Below are 25,190 nucleotides of genomic sequence, written 5' to 3'. Positions count from 1 at the left end.
GAAATTATCGATATAAATGTATAAATTAACATTACATTACATAGTTTCCCACCTTTAGACGTCTGTGAGAGGAGTATTTTATAAAAATTTTATAGAGAAGTATTTTAGTATTTTAATGAAATGATATTTTATGGTACTTTTTTGTTTCTTAAGCATTCCCTATACCTAACTGCTTTAATTTTACAAAATTATTTTTAATTGCAACAAAAAATACGTGAGATTTTATTAGGTTAGCCGTGAAGATATTCAATCACAAATAATTTTTCGGAGATAAATATATAATTATCTAGACTGAGCCTTAAAATTACCAATAATGGTTAAGCTATCAAAATACCTACGTAGTTAAGATTGTTGGTGCGATTAACTATTAAGCACAAATTAAAGAAGTTATGTATAGGGAATGCTTAAGAAATAAAAAAGTACCATAAAATATCATTTCATTACAATACTAAAATACAGGGAAGACTCATTCCGACTTTCGACCAACCCTGTATACTAAAATTCAACATTTAGCTATACTAATAATTTTTAACAATAGTAGACTATATTAAAAACCATTTGAACATAAATAGAGTTTTTGATGTAAAACTACTACAATTCTACAGGGTGTGAATGTTGCTACGAAAATAAGAAGAAAAAACGTAATTATCTTTTAAACTACCCTGTACAACATTACAGAACGTTATATTTTAAGAAAGAAGGCATCGAGAAAAATTCAAAAATGTAAAAATATACAGAGTAATGTCCTATTTAAAAAAAAGAGATGAAAATATTTTCATTAAATAGATCACTCTTCAAAATCCCTTCTTTCCAATTTTCATGATTCAGTTGTCTTTAGTTCTCGAGATATTTCTAATAGGCCGTTTATCTGCCTCACCCTATATTTTGACTATAACTCTGATGATGGCTTTCATCGAGGAAAGCGCTCATCAAAAATAATTGTCTTTTCCATTTATTCATTTGTCATAAATGTGTACAAAAACATAAGTATGTATTTTTCAATATGTACATATTATATACATTTATAAATTTGCTCTTTTTGTTTCTTAGCTCCAATAATATAGGTGTTACCGGCCAAACCCGATTTCAGGACAAACTAGTTTGGCCTAGGCCAAACTAGTTTGTCCTAAGCGCGTTAGGATAAGCTAGTATGACCTAGGCCAAACTAGTTTGTCCTATCGCGCGTAGGCCAAATTAGTTTATCCTGATATCCTAAAGTGTATGATTTTATATTAGGATAAACTAGTTTAGCATAGTCTAAACTAAACCAATTAAATCTAGTCGAAAGTAATTGATTACAGATTGGTTGCTGATTTAAACGTAAATTTAGAAGACACTATTAAGAGTTATAAGACTTTTAAGTATTTAGGGTAAATGATAAACCGAGATGGCACTTGTATGAAAGATATAGAAATGAAAATAGTACAGGGAAAACAAGCCACGAAAGCACTCCATGGAGTGATATGGAAGAACACTCTAACTAAAGAAAACAAAAAAGGATTTTTCAGGGCATAGTGCTGAATATTACCCTACATGAAGTGAATAGTGAATTTTGAGACGTCTTTATTTATTTATTATTATTTACATTCATATTATATTTTGACTGACTTTAAAACAGTACTTACGGTTACTTACCATCCTTGGGTTATAAGCTTTCATTTGACACCTCATTTGTCATTCTATCTGTATTAATAACAGAAGAGTTGTATTCGCGGACGGACGGACAGACAGTCATGAAACTGGAAGTATGTATTTGTTCTCGTCTTGCGAAGTCGCGTCGAGTAATACATAATATATCACTTGTTCTATTCCGGTGACTTTAAAATAGTACTTCCGGTCGCATTTCTAAAACCGGAAGTCCTAAATCAAATTTCTCACCTTTAGTACCATCCTTGGATTATAAGCTTTTATTTGACACATCACATGTCATTCTACCTGGTAAAATGACGGAGAAGTTAAGTTTACGGACAGACAGACAGACAGACCGACGTGGATAATTCAACGTTTTGACATTTTTTCAAAATTGGTGAAAATAGTATTAATTTGTACTCGATTTCATTCGTAAGTTTATCTTTTCTTTTCATTTTTGGAGAAAACCTCATCTTTTTATTTATTATTTTTTATATTATTTAATTACCTATATAAGAATATATTGATTTATAGCATGTATCAATATATCTTTATTCGATGTATCATAAATATGATACAATATATCGATGTATAATTTTTTTGGCCATCCCTGTTGGGACGTGATTTGGGAATTCCCCGCATGTAAAAGTCCTTACATGTTCGCTAAATTACTTTCGACTCGTCTAAATTGGTTTAGACTAGGCCGTACTAGTTTATCCTGAAGTGTGAGTCTTTATTATATCAGGATAAACTAGTTTGGCCTGAACTGTGCGTCTTTATATCAGGATAAACTAGTAAACGCGCGATAGGACAAACTAGTTTGGCCTAAGCCATACTAGTTTATCCTAACGCGCTTAGGACAAACTAGTTTGGCCTAGGCCAAACTAGTTTGTCCTGAAATCGGGTTTGGCCGGTAACATAGGTATTCTTCTGAACAAATACGTGATTTTCAGTTGACTCTGATATTACTTTTGATAGCAATCGAAAAATAATGCGAATATTTACATTCTTTCAATGGTTTTTGATAGTATACTAATTATGTTCTTCTTCTTTTGCAGATTATATACAATCAATAACGTACACCACTGTCCTCGGAGATAGTTAAGTCCAACAGTTTCAATAAAGAAGCTGCCAGACTGACGTCCAAGGTGAACTAACGAGGTAATAATTTTTGCTTCTCTTGAAAAGTAGATCATGAAATCGAATAATAATGTCATAGGAATTATTTTTTATGGAAATGGGCTTCTACGATCTTTATTCAATTCCTTATATGTACAGGTCTGAACTAGAAATCAGAAAGGGTCAGAAAGAGGTTAAACCAGCCTGTTTCAAAGCTCTGTATGGTTGTTGTTTCTGAAAACGTATTTTTTTATTGACCGTCGATTTTTAATGTTTTAAAATCACAACTGATCCTGTGTTCTAACTACATGAATAACCGGACACTAAGTTTATTTTGAAGTAAAATAACACGTATTAGAACAACTTAAGTTACTAGTACACTTTAGAAGACCAAAAATAATAATTTTTTTCAAGAATTTTTTTCTCAGAACCCTTATTAGAAATGAACATAAAACTTTTTACATATTAATATATAACTCTCAGAGAGTACAAAAAATATATATCTTTTCATTTATGCACGTACACTAATATTACAGAGGGCGCAAAAGTCGAGGCCTCGAAAAATGATGGCGGACAGTTAATCTCAGGATTGGGATATCTGAAACAAAAAAATCGTTCTGCATTTGAAAAAGGAAGGTTTCTTACATGACAATTTACCACAATTTCACCAAAAATTAAAAAATAAATATTCTTTAACCATGGAAAATTAAAGAAAAACGGGTGATTTTTCACAAAATTTTTTTAAATTTCCGTAATAGACAAGGCGAGAACGGCGGGTTCGTTGGGAAAAATATTCCCATGAGATTTTTTTGCATAATTACATTCGTGAGACATCCCAGAATAGGGTTAAAGAACTCGCCCACGTGAAAAGTGGGCCAAATTTTTTTTAACATTTTTTTTAATCAAATTGCAAAAATCAATATTTTTGGCCCGGACAATTTTTCTGTAGGTTTTTTGGACCATTCTGGATAAAAAAAGGTCTCTTATAATTTTTCTCTAAAGTTGATCGTTTTCGAGTTATAAGCAATTTAAAATTGAAAAAAACGAAAAATGGCGATTTTCAAGGCTTAATAACTCGGTTAAAAGTTACAGCTTAGTAATAAAATAATGACAAAAACTTCTTCGGGATCTTGTAGGGGGCATTAAACTTTGATTTAGTCGCTTTCTGACTTTTATAATAATAACTTTTAACCGAGTTATTAAGCCTTGAAAATCGCCTTTTTTCGTTTTTTCAATTTTAAATTGATTATAACTCGAAAACGATCAACTTTAGAGAAAAATTATAAGATACCTTTTTTATCCAGAATGGTCCAAAAAACAAAATTGTCTGGGCCAAAAATATTGATTTTTGCAATTTGATTAAAAAAAAATTGTTAAAAAAAATTTGGCCCACTTTTCACGTGGGCGACTTCTTGAACCTTATTCTGGGATGTCTCACGAATGTAATTATGCAAAAAAATCTCATGGGAATATTTTTCCCAACGAACCCGCCGTTTTCACCTTGTCTATAAAATCTTTTCTTTGCGGAATGTTTCACTAACAGTAATGGTAAATTGTCACGTAAGAAACCTTCCTTTTTCAAATGCCGTACGATTTTTTTTGTTTCAGAGATCCTAATCCTGAGATTAACTGTCCGCCATCGGAACTATTTTTTTTTGAGGCCTCGACTTTGGCGCCCTCTACAATATTAGTGTGCGTGCATAAATGAAAAAAGATATATATTTTGTATTCTCCAAGAGTTAGATATTAATATGTAAAAAGTTTTATGTTCATTTCTAATAAAGGTTCTGAGAAAAGAAATCTTAAAAAAATGCTTATTTGTGGTCTTCTAAAGTGTACTAGTACCTTAAATTCCCATGAATTATCAGTAGTAATTGCACAAGAGCTCTAAAATTCTATATTAATTTTAGAGATCGAGTGCAATTTGTAGCGATTATTTCATGAGTAAAACTGTTCAAAACCAAAATTTTATTGTAATTTATTTATGTAAGTACAAATTAGTACAATTAAACACACAGTTGTTATAAATATTTGAGACGGTTAAAAGTCATCACTTTTATAATTTTTAAAACATTAATTGTCATTAATGTCACTGAATGTATTTTTTCGTATCAACGAAGGGCATCTTTTTTTTTTTTCGTCTTTAAAGAGGGGGGGTCTGGAATCTTCGAAAGACACCTCAGTCCAGAACGCCGCCTGACTGACCTTAGTGCAGGATTCATTCTTCGTAGTACCAGCGATAGTTCCCGAGGTGCTTTAAAACGCTCTCTCGTCGCCGAGGCTACGCCGAATGCCTACCTGCTAAACCAGACCCTCCTCTGTCATCCAGCGCTCCGAAAACGGAATGGCCGCTGCAAGGTCGACATCGCTTCCGAAGCACTTTACCTTCATTTATCCACAGACTGTAAGCAAGGAGCTTTATTTTCCCCGTTCCCCCCTTTTTTTGGTCCCAAGATTGGGTTTTTTTTATTTTGAGCTTCTTTCCCACAGTCTGTCTCATACAATATATCTCACTTATTCACCTCTCATCAAAACTTATTCCCTCTGCCTTCTACTCGCCATATATTTCACCCCTATCGTTGGTACAGCTGTTTTTCCTCCTCTTCTTTCTTCTTGAACGAAGGGCATCTGACGTAATATACTTGACGACGGGGAATTATCAAAAATTATCGGGTATAATATCACAAGAGAGTGAGAATAAATTGAAAATAATGCGACAGTTTTTCGAAAATTTGTTGTCTGGCAATAGACACGAGAGCCCGCAGGGCTCGAGTGGCTATTGTCCAATGGCAACAAATTTGAGTAAAAATGAAGCATTATTTTCTTATTTATTCTTACTGTCGTGTGATATTCGTAAGATTATTTTTTAATAAGTATATTATGGATATTTTCTTAAATGTGACAGTTGTCAAAACTAGGAAACTGGTTGCCATTAAAGAAAAACAATCTCCTTAAAAAAATTCTATCGGTAATTTTCTACAGTAGATAATTCTCAGTATAATTTTAATCTGATTGGACAGAATTAAACACGTGATCAAATATCTTACTATACGATTGGAAGTTAAAATCATTAAAAAATAATCAGTTTAATTTAGATTTCTGTAGCTTGCTATTGGTCAGAATCTCCTATGAATTAAATAATCTTTATTATATGTTCAATAACAAAACATAAAATAAAAACGAAGTTCCAAAATATTGACTAAAGTAAAAATATAACTTTACAATTTTTTTTATTCCGGAGTAAGAAATTATTTAAATCAAAATCATAAAATAATATTTGTAAAATATGGATATCAAAAACGAGTATTTCCTCCTCGAGCTTAGACTGGATCAAAACACCAATCTTGTATTGCGGAATTTGTTGCCACTGATTTATTATCGCCTGTTTTAATGCTACCAGTTTCGAACTCGTTATAATATTGCCTGACTACCCTTCTTAAGTTTTCCCACAAATGTTCTATCAAGTTAAGATCTGGACCTCTAGGAGGCCATGCTAGTAACTTAATACCAACATCTGTAAAATATGGTACCACAGTTTCAAACTCATTATAATATTGCCTGACTACCCTTCCCAAGTTGTTCCAAAAATGCTCTAGCGAGTTAAAATCTGGTCTTCTAGCAGGCCAGGCTAGTAACTGAATACCAAGAGCTGTAAAGTATTGCATTATTATCCTAGCTATGTGCCGATAATGTGACCGAGCATTATCCTGCATTAGTAGAAAATTCTCACATACAAAATGCATATAAGGTAAAACGTATTCTTCCAGAAATTCCCTAATGTACCTAACAGCATTAAGGCCACCTACTCCCAACATAACATAACAAGATCTGTATATGTGCTGCCCACAGAAATGTCACCCCATACCATTTTACCTTTACCATTATAACACCAAGCTGTACCATAGGAGATAAGTAACATTCGGCATAGTATTCTCTAGCCCTTTTTGCCCTTTGGCGGCCATCAGATAAAGATATCGTAAAACGAGATTCGTCTATAAACATAATGGTTCTGCAATCTTTCATCCAAACTGACTTTCCATGACGTTTGTTTACCTTGGTTTTTCCCGTATAGATCTTCTTGAGTGAGAACCAGTTTTTGTATGTGGAACACGAAGCATATCTTGAAGATGCGATACACCGTGTAGGCGTTCAAGCTGGTTGCATTATGCGTAATGATTCTTCTTCTGATATTCTTATTATTGCGTATGTAGCACCAGTTTCTTATGTCTCTGAACCATGAGTGTACTTTGCGACCTGGTCTCCTTCGACTTGGTCTCGTTTAACATATAAAACGTGCAGATGAAAGAAAACAACCAACTTCTTCCTCAGGTGCCCTCTTCTAAGGAAGGTTGACGATGACTTATGCAAACTCTTGCCTTCTTCGAATTGTTACTGGAAGTCCAAGTCCATGCTTTGATGTTTCTTATGCCTGGTTGCACCAACAAATCTTAAGCTCATAATTTTCGATTTTTATTTATGCAATCCACGTGGAAATCCATTGTGGCAAGCTGAAAATTGATCTAAGACTTAATTGTGCAACGCGTATGTTTTGTAAACTAAGCTTAAGGCACGTCTTAAGCTTAAAATCTGTTGGTGCAATCTAGCATTTAGTCACGTCATATGTCATCTCTTAATTCACAGTATGCAATATAGCTATAATTTTTGAAAATAAAAATGTATACCATTTTTATTCAGTTGCAATGCGAAGCTAAAACCGTCTTAATTTTTACTTAGATTAGAGAGTGCAGCCAGCACTCTTATCGACGATTTCACCTCTTGTTAGAGGCTCTTCAGAGAATGCATAGGCTCCTTTCTCTAATCCTGGTAAAAACCCTTCGACATATTAGTCCCCCATTGCAACTGACGTGAAGGTAGTAGGTGCGTAGCGGCATCTGCTAAATGAAAGACTAAGTTTTTCAACCTAATAAATATTTGTAAAAATATTTATTAGGTTGAAAAACTTAGTCTTTCATTTAGCAGATGCCGCTACGCACCTACTACCTTCACGTTAGTTAAGGGAAAAAACCCTTCGACATATTAGTCCCCCATTGCAACTAACGTGAAGGTAGTAGGTGCGTAGCGGCATCTGCTAAATGAAAGACTAAGTTTTTCAACCTAATAAATATTTTTACAAATATTTATTAGGTTAAAAAACTTAGTCTTTCATTTATTTGTAAAAATATTTATTAGGTTGAAAAACTTAGTCTTTCATTTAGCAGATGCCGTTACGCACCTACTACCTTCACGTTAGTTGCAATGGGGGACTAATATGTCGAAGGGTTTTTACCAGGATTAGAGAAAGCAGCATATGCATTCTCTGAAGAGCCTCTAACAAGAGGTGAAATCGTCGATAAGAGTGCTGGCTTCACTCTCTAATCTAAGTAAAAATTAAGACGGTTTTGACTTCGCATTGCAACTGAATAAAAATGGTATATATTTTTATTTTTTCATTAGTATTACTCCTATAGAGTAACTATTCCGTTGGAACTTTACCAAGCTGCAGACGGGGGTTGTGAATTGCATAGTGTAGAATTCCTTCCCTTTTGTCTTCACTGCAGCATCAATTTGGCTTGCATATTGTAGAAGCCTTGGAGATGTCACCAGGGAAATGGGCTAATAAGTTTTTCAATTAAAAATCTTTTAAAAATATTTTATTTTACAAATATTTTTATTAGGTTGAAAAACTTAGTTTTTCTATAATTTTTCGTTTGATCTTCTTCTTCTTTAACTGCCAACTCCACGACGAAGGTTGGCAATCATCATGGTTATTTTGACCTTCGAGGCAGGTGCTCTGAACAGTTTTCTTGAGCTACAACTAAACCATTCTCTCAGGTTCTTTAACCAGGAAACGCGTCTCCTTCCTACGTTTCTCCTACCCTCTATTTTTTCTTTAATAATTACGAGTTTCAATATCTTTCGCTCCTCATCATTACATATAATTCTTGCTTTTATGTATACTATTCACTAAAGCTCTCGATCGATCAATGCCTTAAAACTTGTTTGCCGAATATGTCAGGCAGAAAATATCTAGCCCAATTAAGCTGACAATCTTCATTCACATAAATGTTATAGCTTGTATCGCTTTTTTTAACAATATATAGATACAAAATGAACAAAGAAAAATAAAGCAATAAACATTGTACATTGTTCTGAAGCTAGTTTCTTGTGGCATTTTAACGAATTTACTATTTTAGTTGTGAATAAGCCTGAATTTTACTTTTTAAGTTAAGTATATACGATGTATGCGTTAAAAGAGATGTACACAGTTTCCTCTCAAAGGGCTCTTTGTCTGAAGTCCTCTTCTGCTTGTGGAGTGATACCTCGATGAGAAACTATTTTATCTAAGAAAGGTAATTAGTTTCCTGAAGCGACGTGTGGTATCTACATGTTAGTTATGATGCAAATAATTCAGTGTAAAAGGAATTTTCTGACCGAATAAATCTTTTAGTCTATAATAAATTGTACACGGTGTTCATAAATATTTCTTTATGTTTGTTATATTTCCTAGAAATCGAGTTCAAAGTAGAAAATGTATGTGAAATATTTAAGAACTAGAGATCTGCTAAAAAATCACTATATTATTTACTATTTTATGGAACTAAAGGTTGAACTGTCAAAAGATTTCTTGTATACGGATTTTCCGCAACGTAAGAAATGACTTGTGAAAGTCATCTGAAAATGAATCGTTAAGAAAATTTAGTTATTAAGAAGTGAAAATAGTTTTAAATTGCTTTCACAACAATTACCAATCGTAGTCCAGAGAAATAAGATTTTTCTAGTGACACATCCCCCTCCAGGCCGAGAATAAATTTTTTGAGTAGTATGGACATCTATATTATTAACCTATATGTTTCCTGCAGCCGATTTTGATGATATACATAGTTATAAACAAATAAATATCGAAAAACGGTAAATTTTCGCATTTTTCGTCTATTACCAAAAAGTTAAGCACTTTAAACAAATTTGAGAGTAAAAAACTCATAAATCGTATAAAAAACTTCAATACGGCGTTCGCTGAATATGTCCATCTTTATTACATTAGAAAAATTAACTTAGAACCTTCTTATTACACGGAATGCTGAGACTTCTTGTACTTAAATTATATTTTGAATTTCAAAGCAATTGATCAAATAGTTTAAAATTCATTTAATTTGTTTTTCCCAAATTCATTTTTTTGCATCACTATAAGTCAGAAAATTATGAGGTTACAATAATACTTCGGACAGTTTATGAAAGAAGAACATTTATACTATTACCTTAATTAAAAATAGATGACAAAAAATCATTTTAAACCGTGTAAAATTATTTTGAAAACATGTCGATTTTTTGCTTACTTTTATAAACAATTAGAATAACTTTTTAACCGTTACCCGTAGAAAAATTATTTTTTCATATTTAGAAAGGCTGAATTTTTATACACATTTAGAAAGAAAACAACTGTCCTAGGACAATTAGGGACAAAGTTAGCCCCCCACTTTTTTAATTCACATGTTTTTTCAAAATAATTTTGCAATATTTATAATTATTTTTTGTCATTTTTTTTAATTAAATTAATACTGTAAATTTTCTTCTTTCATAAACTATCGAAAGTATTACTGTAACTTCATCATTTTCTGACTTACAGTGTTGCAAAAAAATTTATTTGAGATAAACAAATTAAATAACTTTTAACCTATTTGACCAATTGCTTTGAAATTAAGGGTATGATTTAAGCACCATAAGTCTCAGCATTCTTTGTAATAAGAAGGTTCTAAGTTAATTTTTACATAAGTTATGAATATTTATAAAAATTCAAAATGTATGATTTATTTTGCAATTTTCTAAGCAACCAATAAGGATAGACATATTCAGCGAACGCTATATTGAAGTTTTTTATACGGTTTATAAGACTCTTACTCTCAAATTTGTTTAAAATGCCTAATTTTTTAGTAATAGACAAAAAAAGCGAAAATTTACCGTTTTTTGATCTTCATTTGTTTATAACTATGTATATCATAAAAATCGGCTGCAGGAAACATATAGATTATTATAATAGGTGTCCATGCTACTAAAAAATTTGGTTTCGGCCTGGAGGGGGTTGTGTCACCAACAGGATATTTTTTTCCTTATTTCTCTGATCTATCGGTGGGCTTAATAATAATTAAAGTTTTTAAAGTGTGCTTTCATCTTATTCCTTTAAAAAATAGTCAAATTAAAAAATGACTCTATTTCAAATGCTTAGCGTCTGAGCCATTCTACGTTCTCGCTTAGTTTAACTTATACCCTGATTTAAAAATGGGTTACAAATATAGCAATTTATTTCTTTTATAGTTGTTGTTAGTTATCGACCCTTTTTTAATGGCATGGTATACGGTATATTCAATTGACGAAATTATTAGTCATTTCAGAGACAAATTCAACGTTATAAGGTTTAGCTATATGTACTTCTCTAATTACTTATGGAATATTCGAGAAAATCTGTTAGAATATGCTAGGAGCAAAATAACAAAAAATAAAAATAAATGAAACACGGAAACATATTTTATTAAATAAAACGGGACAGTTCCCGAAAGTTGGCTGTATACCATCTAGTTAAATAACTTAACATGAAGTTAAAACTCCCTGGTGTAGTTGGTATAAAATTTAATTAGCAATTAAAATTCTAAAAATCCAAAAGGATTACATTCAGAACGTTTTTGGACTTATCAGTCCATCATCAGTGAACTCAGTGTCTTTGCAAAATAGTCAAACACTGGTTGGATTAAATGTTCAAACTACATTGTAAATATGTACGTACATATTTTTATTTCCTTGTATTTACAATGTAGGTTGAAAATTTAATCCAACCAGTGTTTGGCATTGTGGCTATTTTGCAGGGACACATAGTTCACGGATGATGGACTGATAACTCCGAAAACATTCTGAATGTAACGTTTTTGGGTTTTTAGAATTTAAATTCTTAATTACATCTTATACCAACTACACCAGGGAGTACGTTAAGTTATATTTTATTAAATCAAATGTTTAAAATGACGAATTAAAATGACCAAAAACACCATTAACTATCTGAGAGTGGCCAATTCGATGGTCGAATCCATCAGTAACTTTCTGAATGATAATAAGAGTGATAAGTAACTTAAACGTCTTTTCTAATGCATTGTTTCAGAATTTCAATGTTATCTGTGTATTTACATTGATTTTACTTTTTAATGAAATAACCTCACAACAAAAGTCTAAGAAGGTTCAATCTAGAAAACGAGGTGGATAACACCTCTTCTACAATACATCGATTTGGAAATATTTCTTGAAATTTCCGCACATCACCTCTAAATTGAGACGGGAGACCGTCTTGACTACTAATGCTGGGATAAAATCGAAACGTTAGAGTCTAAGTAAACATCTGCATTAAAATTTCCATCGAAAACGAATATACTCGAAGGATTGTAACGTCACAATTCAGGTCGGTTATCTCGAAGATGGTTTGAGATATCGAAAAACCGTTTTCAGATTTAGATTCAGGAGTCAAAACTACATGGCATTCCATTGGCAGATCGGCTCCAAGTATTGCAGGGGCAGCAACGCACAAACGAACGAACAGACTTTGCTAATTTTTAAATGAAAAATTTTCGTTGAAAATATCGGCCTACTATCCAATTTTCAACAATATCAGTCCAATCATTAACTTTTTATGGCACTTCTGTACGCTCTTTTTAAAAACAATGTGGATACTCCGGACATCAAAAACATGTACTTTACGTATCAAAACAAAATAATAATTAAATAAATGATTTAAAAAATAAAGGAATTATATTACATCATACTTAAAAAACAATTTTATTATTAGTAAATAGACTATAAAATCATCCAAAAATTCATGCTCTGGAAACTCATTATTTAATTGAGAATCGTCTAAATTGTCTTCTTAAACGTGACTTTTATTGCAACATTATTCAGAGCATGTACATGTACATATTGTACATACATCGCAGCACAGCAGTCTAATTCGGAATCGGTATAATATGGGCAAAAATTACATATTATGCAGATATTTTTTAATGTTGTTCTGAAGCTATTTTCTTGTGGCATTTTTACAATTTTAACTATTTATAATGGGAAAGTCACAATATTATTATATGGTTTAAGTCACAATATTATTAAAAAATGATTTTATTAACGTTTCGACGCCAAAATCGGGTGCCGTTGTCAAAATACAAAACACTACTAACATAAATAAAAATGTTGTTGCTTAGTAAAAAAATTCTTCTGATAATTTATTTAATCTGACTCATTTATATCGGCAATTCAGATACACATGATACGTTTTAAAGTAGAAGACTTTAAAATTATATTGCCAACATTTATGAGTTGCGTTCCTGGGACGACTTTACTGAAAGATAGTTCATTCGATTACATGAAATCAACCCCAACTCAAGAATATCCGTCACAAAAAAAAAATCATAGCATGTGATCTGTCTTTAAAAAGACAACCACATGCAACGGTGACATTAAAATTCTCGCGTTAGAGATCTCATAGTAAATCACGAGGGAAAAACCAGGAAAAACCTCGTGATACTATCCCGACATCGTAAGTATTTGGTCTTACATTTAATTTACTCTCAAAATTAATACCAACTTCTGACTTTACTATAATTTTGTTTAAATTATAAATAATATTAATAATACATGGATATATAGGGTGTCCCAAAAGTAGTGGAACGGTCGAATATTTCGCGAACTAAACATCGGATCGAAAAACTGAAAAATACGTATTCAATCATTTTCAAAAATCTGTCCAATGACACCAAACACCAACCCCACTACACCCCCTGGAGGTGGGGTGGGGGTAACTTTAAAATCTCAAATGGAAACCCCTAGTTTTTCTTGCAGATTTGGATTCGTTACGTAAAAGTTAGCAACTTTTATTCAAGACATTTTTTCGAACTGTGGATAGATGGCGCTATAATTGAGAAAAACGATTTATCCTGATACCATAGGTAAATTATAGAAACGGTCTAATATCTCGAGAAATACACTTCCAAATGAGAAACCAAAAAAAAAGGTTTTTAATACTTTTCGAAAACCTATCGAATAACTCTAAACATGAGCCTCCAACCCACCCCCTGGAGGTGGGGTGGGGGGTAAATTTAAAATCTTAAATAGCAACCCCCACTATTTATTGCAGATTCGAATTCGTCATGAAAAATTAAGCAACATTTATTCGAAACATTTTTTAAAATTACTGATAGATGGCGCTAATAAATCGTGTTTTTCCAATTAAAGCGCCATCTATCAACAATTCTAAAAAATGTTTCGAATAAATGTTGCTTAATTTTTCATGGCGAATCCGAATCTGTAATAAAATGTGGGGTTTGCTATTTAAGATTTTAAAGTTACCCCCCACCCCACCTCCAGGGGGTGGGTTGGAGACTCATGTTTAGTGTTATTCGATAGGTTTTCGAAAAGTATTAAAAACCTTTTTTTTGGTTTCTCATTTGGAAGTGTATATCTCGAGATATTAGACCGTTTCTATAATTTACCTATGGTATCAGGATAAATCGTTTTTCTCAATTATAGCGCCATCTATCCACAGTTCGAAAAAATGTCTTGAATAAAAGTTGCTTACTTTTACGTAACGAATCCAAATCTGCAAGAAAAACTAGAGGTTTCCATTTGAGATTTTAAAGTTACCCTCCACTCCACCTCCAGGGGGTGTAGTGGGGGTTGGTGTTTGGTGTCATTTGATAGATTTTTGAAAATGATTGAACACGTATTTTTCAGTTTTTCGAGCCGATGTTTAGTTCGCGAAATATTCGACCGTTCCACTACTTTTCGGACACCCTAATAAGTAATACTAAAATATAAAATATGTACTAACTCGACTATTGACTTACTAATTGTGGTATTTTCTTTTTATTGACTTCCTCTTTCAGTATGGGTATCCACATCCTACTGCATTCCACCGAGGAATTTGCGACACAATTGGTTTCGTTTAGCATAATTAGAGCATAATTACATGCTATGATTTTTTTTTGTGACAGATATTCTTGAGTTGGGTTGATTTCATGTAATCGAATGAACTATCTTTCAGTAAAGTCGTCCCAGGAATGCAACTCATAAATGTTGGCAATATCATTTTAAAGTCTTCTACTTTAAAACGTATCATGTGTATCTGAATTGCCGATATAAATGAGTCAGATTAAATAAATTATTAGAAGAATTTTTTTACTAAGCAACAACATTTTTATTTATGTTAGTAGTATTTTGTATTTTGACAACGGCACCCGATTTGGGCGTCGAAACATTAATAAAATCATTTTTTAATAATATTGTGGCTTACTTCCCATTATAAATAGTTAAAACAGATCTTTTTCTTTTACATATAAAAAAGTACTGTTGTAAATACTCCATCGTCGTATATCCTTCGAAAAAATGTATATCCTTCACATGTAACTTATCGTCTTGTTGAGTCCATCGTGTATTTTTCAGTTTTTCGATCTGATGTTCATTTCGCGAAATATCGCGGGCTTCGTACCACAATTTTACTTAAAATTTTAAATTTATCCCCCACCCCTCTCCGTGGGGGTCGTGTTTGGTATCATTCGATAGATTTTTGAAAAATATTGAACTTGTATTTATTAGTTTTTCGATCTGACGTTTATTTCGCGAAATTCGCTTTTTTTTGTAAAACTTTGTGACTGATTTGAATCGTCAGATTTTTGAAATATACACTGTTTTGCATGTACTCAACTTACCTTATCTTAATCTGACGATCTCGAGTTTTTCTAAGGATAGATTTTTTTTTCGGGCCCCCCTGTATTAATAGCCAATATATATGGTAGAGGTACATTTACAGGGTACAAGGTTTCTCCCCATGTGATAATGTGACGCGCTCGAGTAACTGTAAAAATCCCCGCTTGGGCTTCCCTACCATAGGCCATGGTCATTTTTTTGGCGGTTCGTCGCTCGCCTATTAGATGCATTAGCAAAATGTAGGTATAACTTTTTGTCTTTGGTAGATAACCTTGCTTTATATAAATACAATTTAGGATAATTGTCAATATCAGTTGTTACAGACATTGATCCAATTTCAATGTTTAATAAAAACTAATTATGTAGATATCAATTGAATTAGTTTAACACACGTAACATCTGAATCAATACTACTATCAATTGAGATGCGATCTAACCTTGTAAACATGAAACAATGAAAATGCAACATAATATCATTGTCGTCGTCAGTCGTTACAGCTACAAGAATGCTTCAATAATTATATGTAACATGAATGGCGATGCGGAGATTTCAAGGTTTAATTATGTTCATTCTGCGAAAAGTTTTTTTATAAGTTGTACATACTTATATACGCACGGAAATACCAAGCTTTTGAGCGATATATTTTTATTGGAAACTGATCATCCAGTGCTGTCGGAATCCTCAAGTAGAGAAAAAATGTATCGTTGATTAGTTTTGAGGAAGAGAAATTAGCAAAATAACTAATAAATTAGCGAAATTCTGGTTAATACGAGCATTAAGTATATCTTTTTTTGTTCATTTTAGGTCCATTTTTTTGGGAATATATCACAATTTTACTTAAAAATATTTTTCATATTTTACATGTAGGTAATTACTTGTTCCTATTTGTTTCTGCTGCACATGTCTGCTGCAGGCTGTATGTAGTACAGTGGAACCTCGATTATCCGTCTCTCCATTAACCGTCACCTCTGTTAACCGTCAGGGTCCGTACATAAGTTGTATTGACTACATAAAAAAAATTTGAGTCATCAAATCATTTTTTTTTAGCATTGCGATAAGCCAAACGAAATTCGCTGAAATGTACAATGCGGTAACAAATGAAGTTATGGCTGAATCAACTGTTTTGTTTTCGTTGCCTAAAGATGACTTAAAGGAATGGTTAATTTGTGATGAGGACGCAAGCGGCTATCGATTGCTGACAGATGATGGAATCGTTGAAATGTCACAACAGAGGCTGACGAAACAGCTTCAGAAGCTGACACAAACTTGGAATTTGACGGTGGCCATGTCGATGATGCTTTTGCAACTGACAAAGATTTGCCTAAAGAAGCTAGAGAAGCTGCATCGCACATGAAACCATTCATCGAGTGGTATTCTCGACAAGAAGGATCCAATAAAGTAAATTGCATGATCTTACGCAGATCAAGTAATACATCCCTTGCAAAATGTGAAGCATCAGTAAAACAAACAAACATTTCAGAATATTTTAAACCAAATTTGACAATATTAACACGAACACAAAGTCCTCTTATTGTATTATCAAACAAAACAAACAAATAAAATTTGAGAGTTGTATTATCAATTTTTAACTTTTCTTAATGTTCTGTTAACCGTCTTTTCGATTATCCGTCATATCCTTGGTCCGGTGCCCTGACGGATAATCGAGGTTCTACTGTATACCTATTAGTTTGGGCAGATTATCGGTGAATAGGCCATTTTTGGGAAAAGCTTTTTACCAGCAATTTTATTGCTGGAATCGAATCGTATGATTCTATATATTAATAATATAGGTATGTATTCAAAGTCCGCAGATGGTGTGCTACTTTTTTGATAAACAAAATGGCGCCCGAAAATCGTGTTTTTTTCAATTTTTGCTCTATAACTCGAAAGATTTTAAATTTACACCAAAAACACCCAAATAAAAATTCACCATAATTAAATTCTACATAGCAACGTGTTTTTCCCGATTTACTTCGACGAAAATTTTCCCCGGAAAATGCGGGTTTTCCAACGAAATCTTTAATTTTCCACTAAAATTTTAGATAAGTAATTGTTTATCAATAATTAAATAACTTGGTAATATAAAAGCTCTTTTCGCATAGATTATAATTCCAGAAGCCGATGGAAATTGAATAAACAGTTTAGCAACAATTGAATTGTTAATTAAAAATTTACGGTCGCTATAATAACCACAATATTTATGATACATAAGGATAACTATGATTTTTGTATAAAAGACGGTGTACCTATATAATGTAGTTTACAGAATTGAAATTGTACTATTTAAGCGGTCTCAGGAATATTTTAAAATTATAAACAATTGTTTGGCTTATAAACAAATAGAATATCTGGAGAAATATTAAATTAAATTAAATTATGAAAATGGTATTGGAAAAAAAGCGGCAGGACGCTTCGTTTAAAAAAAACGTTTAATTGTGACAAGTAATTCCTGAGATACAACCGGTCAAAGTTGACCGGCATTTACGGCAAAGATATAAACAATAGGATGATAATTTTCAAACCATCAGCTTTTTATATTTGTCCTCTTTCTCTACATCAATTTTTATATCATTAAAATACTCATAACATATATTATTATAATAAAAACTATCGATATTACTAGTGAAAATTGCCAAAACTAGCAAAATTCAAATCAAAAATTAGGTTGGAGAAAATGTAATCTCAAAGTTCAAAATCGGTATACGTTAAAAAAATACGTTTTCTCGGCTTTCCATTGAGCAATTTTCTTCATTATTATTTTTGTTCCCAAGTAACTCGAGTAGAGACATCTAACTAACGCATTATTAAATGTCAAACTTGCTTTTGTTTTGTTATAATAGATTAATTTATTTATTATAACAAATTTTTTAATTTGTTTAAATAAAGAATTTTTAAATAATTATACAACTTACAAATGAGAATATTTGTGTTTTTAACGTTAAAAGGTACACTTGTAGTAAGTTTATCTAAAAAAAAGTCTGCCACTGGAAAAAATATGTAGTTTTCTTTTCTTATAAATAAATTAATCTATTATAACAAAACAAAAGCAAGTTTGACATTTAATAATGCATTAGTTATATGGCTCTACTCGAGTTACTTGGGAACAAAAAAAGAATGAAGAAAATTGCTCCACGAGAAGCCGAGAAAATGCATTTTTTAACGTATACCGATTTTGAACTTTGAGATTAAATTTTCTCCAACCTAATTTTTGATTGGAATTTTAACTAGTAATATCGATAGTTTTTATTATAATAATATATGTTATGAGTATTTTAAAGATATAAAAATTGGTGTGAAGAAAGAGGACAAAACTAAAAAGGTGATGATTCGAAAATTATCATCCTATTGTTTATATCTTTGCCGTAAATGCCGGTCAAATTTAACTGGTTGTATCTCAGGAACCACTCATCGCAATTAAACGTTTTTTCTTTTAAAAGAAGCGTCCTGCCGCTTTTTTTCCAATGCCGTTCTCATGATTTAATTTAATTGAATATTTCCCGAGATATTCTATTTGTTTATAAGCCAAAAAATTGTTTTTAATTTTAAAATATTCCTGAGGCCGCTTAAATAGTACAATTTCAATTCTGTAAACTACATTATATAGGTACACTGTCTTTTTATACAAAAAGCATAGCTATTCTTATGTATCATAATTATTGTGGTTATTATAGCGACCGTAAATTTTTTATTAACAATTCAATTGTTGCTAAACTGTTCATTAAATTTCCATCGGCTTCTGGAATTATAATCTATGCTAAAAGATCTTTTATATCACCAAGTTATTTAATTATTGATAAACATTACTTATCTAAAATTTTTGTTGAAAATTAAAGATTTTGTTGGAAATACCCGCATTTTTCGGGAAAAATTTTCGTCGAAGTAAATCGGGAAAACACGTTTCTATGCAGAATTTAATTACGGTGAATTTTTATTTGGGTGTTTTTGGTGTAAAGTTATAGAGCAAAAATTGAAAAAAAAAACACGATTTTCGGGCGCCATTTTGTTTATAAAAAGAGTAGCACACCCTCTGCGGACTTTGCATACCTATATTATTAATATATAGAATCATAATATTCAATTCCAGCAATACAATGCTGGTAAATAACTTTTCCTTGTATTTTGCTAATTAGCCCAGAGTATATGACATGTTATGACATATCTTCGACAAAATCTGATTATATACATATAATACCAAAATAAGAATTTTTCAGAAAAGGAAGCCAATAAATTTTAATAGTCTAGTAATACCGGATGCTGACGAGCCATTTCAACCCGACAATTAACCAGATACAATAGGTAAGTAAGTACCTGAGTCGTGTTACAGTATTGTACGGAAATAAATTGCACAGTTACAATGCTTAAGACTCGGAAATTCTAAAATGCCCAAAAATGAAAGTACTATTACTGTCGATTATAAAAAATAAATAATAAATCAAAAATGATTAACCATTTTTAATTTCGTTGCAACACGAAACTACAGACGCATCATTATTCTAGTTCAATCAAAGAGTGCAGCAAGCAACTCTACTGGTTTCGAAACTTATTAGTCTTTCATCAGGAGGCACATATGCTGCCCTCTCTCCCTGACCCAACTAGGACAAATCCCGGGGTGCAGTTACGGACTGCAACGAACGAAATGGCTGGGATGCCCTAGCGACAACTGCTAGCAAAAGACTAAGTTTTGAATCTAATAGCACATAAAACACCATCAAAAAATGCTACTCTACAACCTATTAGATTGAAAACAATGGGAACCTTCTCTGGTTATCCCTCCGAGGCTTCTGTAATTTGCAAGCCATACGGATGCTGAGACTAAAGAAGATGAGGGAATTCTACAATTTATAATTCACGTTACATCTGCGTAGCGCGGTAAAGTTCCAACGAGAATGGTTCCCTTCGTACTCCAATCGGAGCAAACATAATAACCATTTTCAATTCCGTTGCAACACGAAACTACAGCCGCATCATTATTCTAGTTCAATCAGAGAGTGCAGCAAGCACCTCTACCGGTTTCGAAACTTATTAGTCTCTCATCAGGAGGCACATATGTTGCTCTCTCTGACGCAACTAGGTCACACCCCGGCGTGCAGTCATGGATTGCAATGAACGAAATGGCTAAGATGCCCTAGCGGCAACTGCTAGCAAAAGACTAAGTTTTCAATCTAATAGCACATAAAACAACATCAAGAAATGCTACTATACATCCTACCAGATTGAAAACAATGGGAACCTTCTCTGGTTACACCTCCGAGGCTTCTACAATTTGCAAGCCATACGGATGCTGAGATTAAAGAAGATGAACGAATTTTACAATTTATAATTCACGTCCCATCTGCTCAACGTGGTAAAGTTCCAACGAGAATGGTTCCCATCGTACTCCAAAAGGAGTAAACATGTAAATCAAAAATGAATAACCATTTTCAATTTCGTTGCAACACGTTGCAACAATTCAATGAGTGCGACATACATATCCAGCAGAAACCACAATTTTACTTTAAAATCAGTTTATTTGACGTTTCGATTTCCACTTTCGAAATCGGTCCGAAGAATTCCTTAATTTCTAAATATTACCTTTAGATCAGCGGTTCTCAACCTGTGGTACATGTACATGTCACATATCATTATTTGCGGTGGTTCGCAAAACGCAAAAACACAAAAAGACCGCCAAAATCAGCACCGCAATAATAAATAACAGGAATTTTGGGAATTTTGAGTATTTTGGTTTCCTTCTCTTGCAAAACACGCTTTAAAATGCTTGATACCCTTTTCGACAACACACCTGTGCGAGTGTTGTAGCAATGCTACATATTAAGAACTTATACAGAAACAAACTTAATGTGAAACTTAATGATCAGACTTCAATATCATGAAAATTTACTCAAATACTCTTCTTACAAATTTTTCTTTACTGATGCCTCCAAAAGTTGTAACGGAATAGCTGCTGCTACTGTATCAGAAAACGTAATTTCCGGCACTAGATTAACTGATGGCTGCAGTATTTATACTGTAGAACTTCAAGCAATACTTGACGCACTAAACCATTGTAAAAATACAAATGAAAAACAAATACAATATTATCAGATTCACTAAGTTCTTTACAGGCCATCAAACATGTTTATCCTACCCACATAAATATGTTTTTAATTAAAGACGCGTTGCATCAGCTTCAATTTTCTGGGAAAACCATCTCATTTATGTGGGTCCCATCCCATGTAGGAATAACTGGTAATGAGTTAGCAGACACAATAGCATTTGAAGCGATAGACAATGCGAACGTTCCGACTACAGCAGGCATACCAATCTGCAAGAAATATGGGATCAAACAAACACAAATCTTAAAACCATTAAACCAGACGTATCTTCAAAAATCTTTTTATGCCACCAAAAAGAAAAGACCAGGTGATTATCGGCAGATTTCGGCTTAAACACACACGACTAACCCACTGCTACATAATCTCCAAAGAACCACCACCAATGTGAAAAAGATGCCAAGCACCTCTCACAATTAACCATATATTATAATAATAATAGTGTAATAGAGTGTGTACACTTCAGCGAAGGTGATATTCAAGATACCCAACAGCCTGAAAGAAGCACTGGTTACAAAATTCAACGAAGTTCTGTCTTTTTTAAACCACTGTAAACTGTATAAAAAATTATGATTCATTTTTTTGTAAACTGTAAATAATTACCATATTTTTCTCACTCATATCTTCTAAAAATGTATATTTTTTCTCTATATTGTATTATAAATCTACTGCTAATAACTCGAGTGGTTTCTGCGGATAAATAAAAATAAAAAAGAACTTAATGTAGAATCTGATCTTTGAGTATATCTAGGTAACACCGAACCAGATAGAAATACTGAACCACAACCTTCTCGCTAATTAGTTTGTTTTTCTAACTCCTTACCTATTCGCGGTGTGCAAGTACTTAGAGGGGATACGAGAAACGATCGTGCGCGAACACCGGAGAAATCTTGCAACTTTCTTAAATAATTCATTGTCAATTGAAATTGTCAAATTGACATATATTTTGTACCTACTGTCATTGAAGAAGAAAAATTGTATGTTGCTCCACAATATTGATATGATATGCAATTAATATATAAAAGTAATTTAATTTATTGTATTTTGCTTGCAGTACTACATTTTAATAATTAATTTTATTTACTACATACACTAAAAATACAAGGTGATTCAGTGAAACAGTACGATTTGGCAACGCTGCTGACGATAAACTAGAGGAACCGCGGGCGTGCGACGTAAACGTTGTGAATCTAGAGAGTGGGAAGTTCACTTATCATGCAGACGTTGTCGAGCGGACAATGCGTATTTGCTGTGATAGCTTATTGCAGAAATGGTGAATTTAGAAGAAATTGTAGCGCGGGCGGCAAATGGTAGTCTAAACGAAAAGCTCGTTGTACGCGCACACAAATTTCACCATTTTTGTAATAAGCTTTTACAGTACTCGTACTCGACCAAGTCACTGACCGTTACAGTTACCGACCAAGTCTCCATAATAAGTAAACTTCCCACTCTCTAGATTCACAATGTTTACGTCGCAAGCCCGCAACACCTCTATTTTATCGTCAGTAGCGTTGCCAAATCGTACCGTTTCACTGAATAACCTTTTATAACCGAAAAAAGTTTTACTCTTGTTGAATTTTTTCTCCATAATTCCATTTTTTATCCATAATTACATCTTTAAAATTCCAGTATAAAAATTAGAATTGCTTAGAGTACCTATTTCAGTTAGGTGGTACCAAAAATATTTTAGTGGTATATGAATCAAAAAGGTTGAGAACCACTGCTCTAGATTATATTTCTAAATACCTTCTGCCACAACCTGATTAAAAAAATAGCAATTTCACATAAATATAATATAGCTAGCTTGAAAATGACAGGACCCCAAAAAGTATTTTATAATATGTACTTTTATCCCTTTCGTCGCTCAGTTACTTCGCCACTGGAATGCATTTCTATTATAGGAAATTTTACACGTTTGAAATAGCAGCATAATATATCATCAAGTTGACTTTTTTATATTGTTTTGTTTAAATTTTGTTATCGGAATTTACTGTACGTTGGAGGATCAAGATAATTCTAATTTACGTAGCAACAAGTCAGTCATCTCGAGTTATTGACTAATTCATTTTTATTTCGTGATCTTTAGTGTACACAAAAAAGTGTCATTTATTTAAGTGTCATTTATTTAAATCAGTGATAAAGGTGCTAATGGTGCGTGCAAAACAAAATGTTGGATTGGGAAAAACTGAATTGCTGCAAAAATGTAAGTTAGCTTTCATCTTCCTGTTTATTATGTTCTTGCAATAATTGCAAAAAGTTGAAATGAAAATTAAAGAAAATACATAGTCTAGTCGCAACATAAGGGGTCCCGTGGACACTTTTAGATCGCCGCGATTTGATGGTGGTATGTTTTATAGGTTTTTTGGGTCGGTGAATCCAATGGAAGTGGTCTGGAAGCCCAAATGTGGTGCGTTTAATTGTTATTAACAAATTATGGTAAAATTAGGTGTTTTTCATAAATTATTAGAAGCCCTGTTAATAAATTGATAGTGTTAAGGTCTTCTCTGGTGTATTTTTGGTCGCTGAATCGAATGCGACTAAACGCGATTACTCAAAATATGTTCTTATTTTGTTAATAACAAAATAATTGTTTATTCGCCGAAAAGCTTGAAATGTGCTATCTACAGCAAGTAGCTGTTTGTAGTTTGTAATCTACAGCAATGGGAGCATCCATAAACTACGTCATAAAAAATTTGGACTTTTTAATACCCTCCCCCCTCGTCGTAATTCGTCGTTTAGAGACGAGCCCCCCCATGTCGACGTCCTCATTGCAACTCACGACCCCCCTTTCATTGATTAAACAAATCAATATTTCTGTTTTTTTTTTAATTAAATTTGATAGGGTACGCGTAAAATCTTGGTCCAATGCTATTTAACTGCATTAATTTTTTTCGAATCCTGAGAAAACTAATAAATATATTTGAAAAATTTAAACGTAGAATAAAATATTACATTATTACCGAGGGTTGAAAGTCCCTTAGAATAAACAAAAGGTTTCTTTTGAATGAAATATTTAAAATGAAAAATCAGACTAAATTTTCTCCTTTTTTTTACCCCTGTAACTTAAATAAATACGACTTACTAACTAAATTAATAGAAAACAATATTTTATTTCTATTCGTTCTTTCAGAACTGTTGTTTCACGCACAGTATGCAGCACATAAATGAACTAACAATTTAATATTTTTTTGCTTCTAGACGTTGCTCTGTATATAGAACCGATTGTTTAAACCCAAAGAACAATGTCTTATTGTTTGTTGTCCTGTACAAAAGTCATCATCATTCTCTTTGCCTTATCCCTATGCGGGGTCGGCTTCCCTAATTGCATTTCTCCACACAATTCTATCTTGGGTCATATCAATGTTAATCCCCTTTACCAACATGTCCTGCCTTATCGTCTCACCCCAGGTCTTCTTTGGTTTTCCTCTCCTACTCCTTCCAGGAATCTGCACTTCAGCTATTCTTAGTATTGGGTGATTAACGTCTCGACGTTGAATATGACCAAACTATCTTAACCTATGCTCTCTCATTTTGGCATCAATTGGTGCCACACCTAGACTTCCCCTAATATACTCATTTCTAATTTTATCCTTCTTTGTCACTCCACTCATCCATCTAAGCAT

General features: G+C 32.7%; 1 protein-coding gene across 3 annotated transcripts in view; it reads left to right on the top strand.

Annotated features, from left to right (window-relative positions):
- LOC114334644 (disheveled-associated activator of morphogenesis 1) overlaps nucleotides 1-25,190 on the top strand; it is a 951,114-nt gene that overhangs the window by 448,808 nt on the left and 477,116 nt on the right. For 2 of the 3 annotated variants that reach the window (XM_050650176.1, XM_050650175.1), the window contains exon 4: nucleotides 2,688-2,790. Coding sequence is in view for 1 of the 3 variants with exons in the window: in XM_050650174.1 (XP_050506131.1) it covers nucleotides 23,735-23,770 (36 nt within the window). In the remaining 2 variants the exon portion in view is untranslated. Of the gene's footprint in view, nucleotides 1-2,687; nucleotides 2,791-23,606; nucleotides 23,771-25,190 lie in introns of those variants that run through there. The other variant, XM_050650174.1, reaches the window with a different exon arrangement.

This window comes from Diabrotica virgifera, chromosome 5, assembly GCF_917563875.1.
Source record: "Diabrotica virgifera virgifera chromosome 5, PGI_DIABVI_V3a".
NCBI classification, from domain to species: domain Eukaryota; kingdom Metazoa; phylum Arthropoda; class Insecta; order Coleoptera; family Chrysomelidae; genus Diabrotica; species Diabrotica virgifera.
Note: the sequence above shows the minus strand (reverse complement) of the source record. Positions and strands in the feature narration are given on the sequence as shown.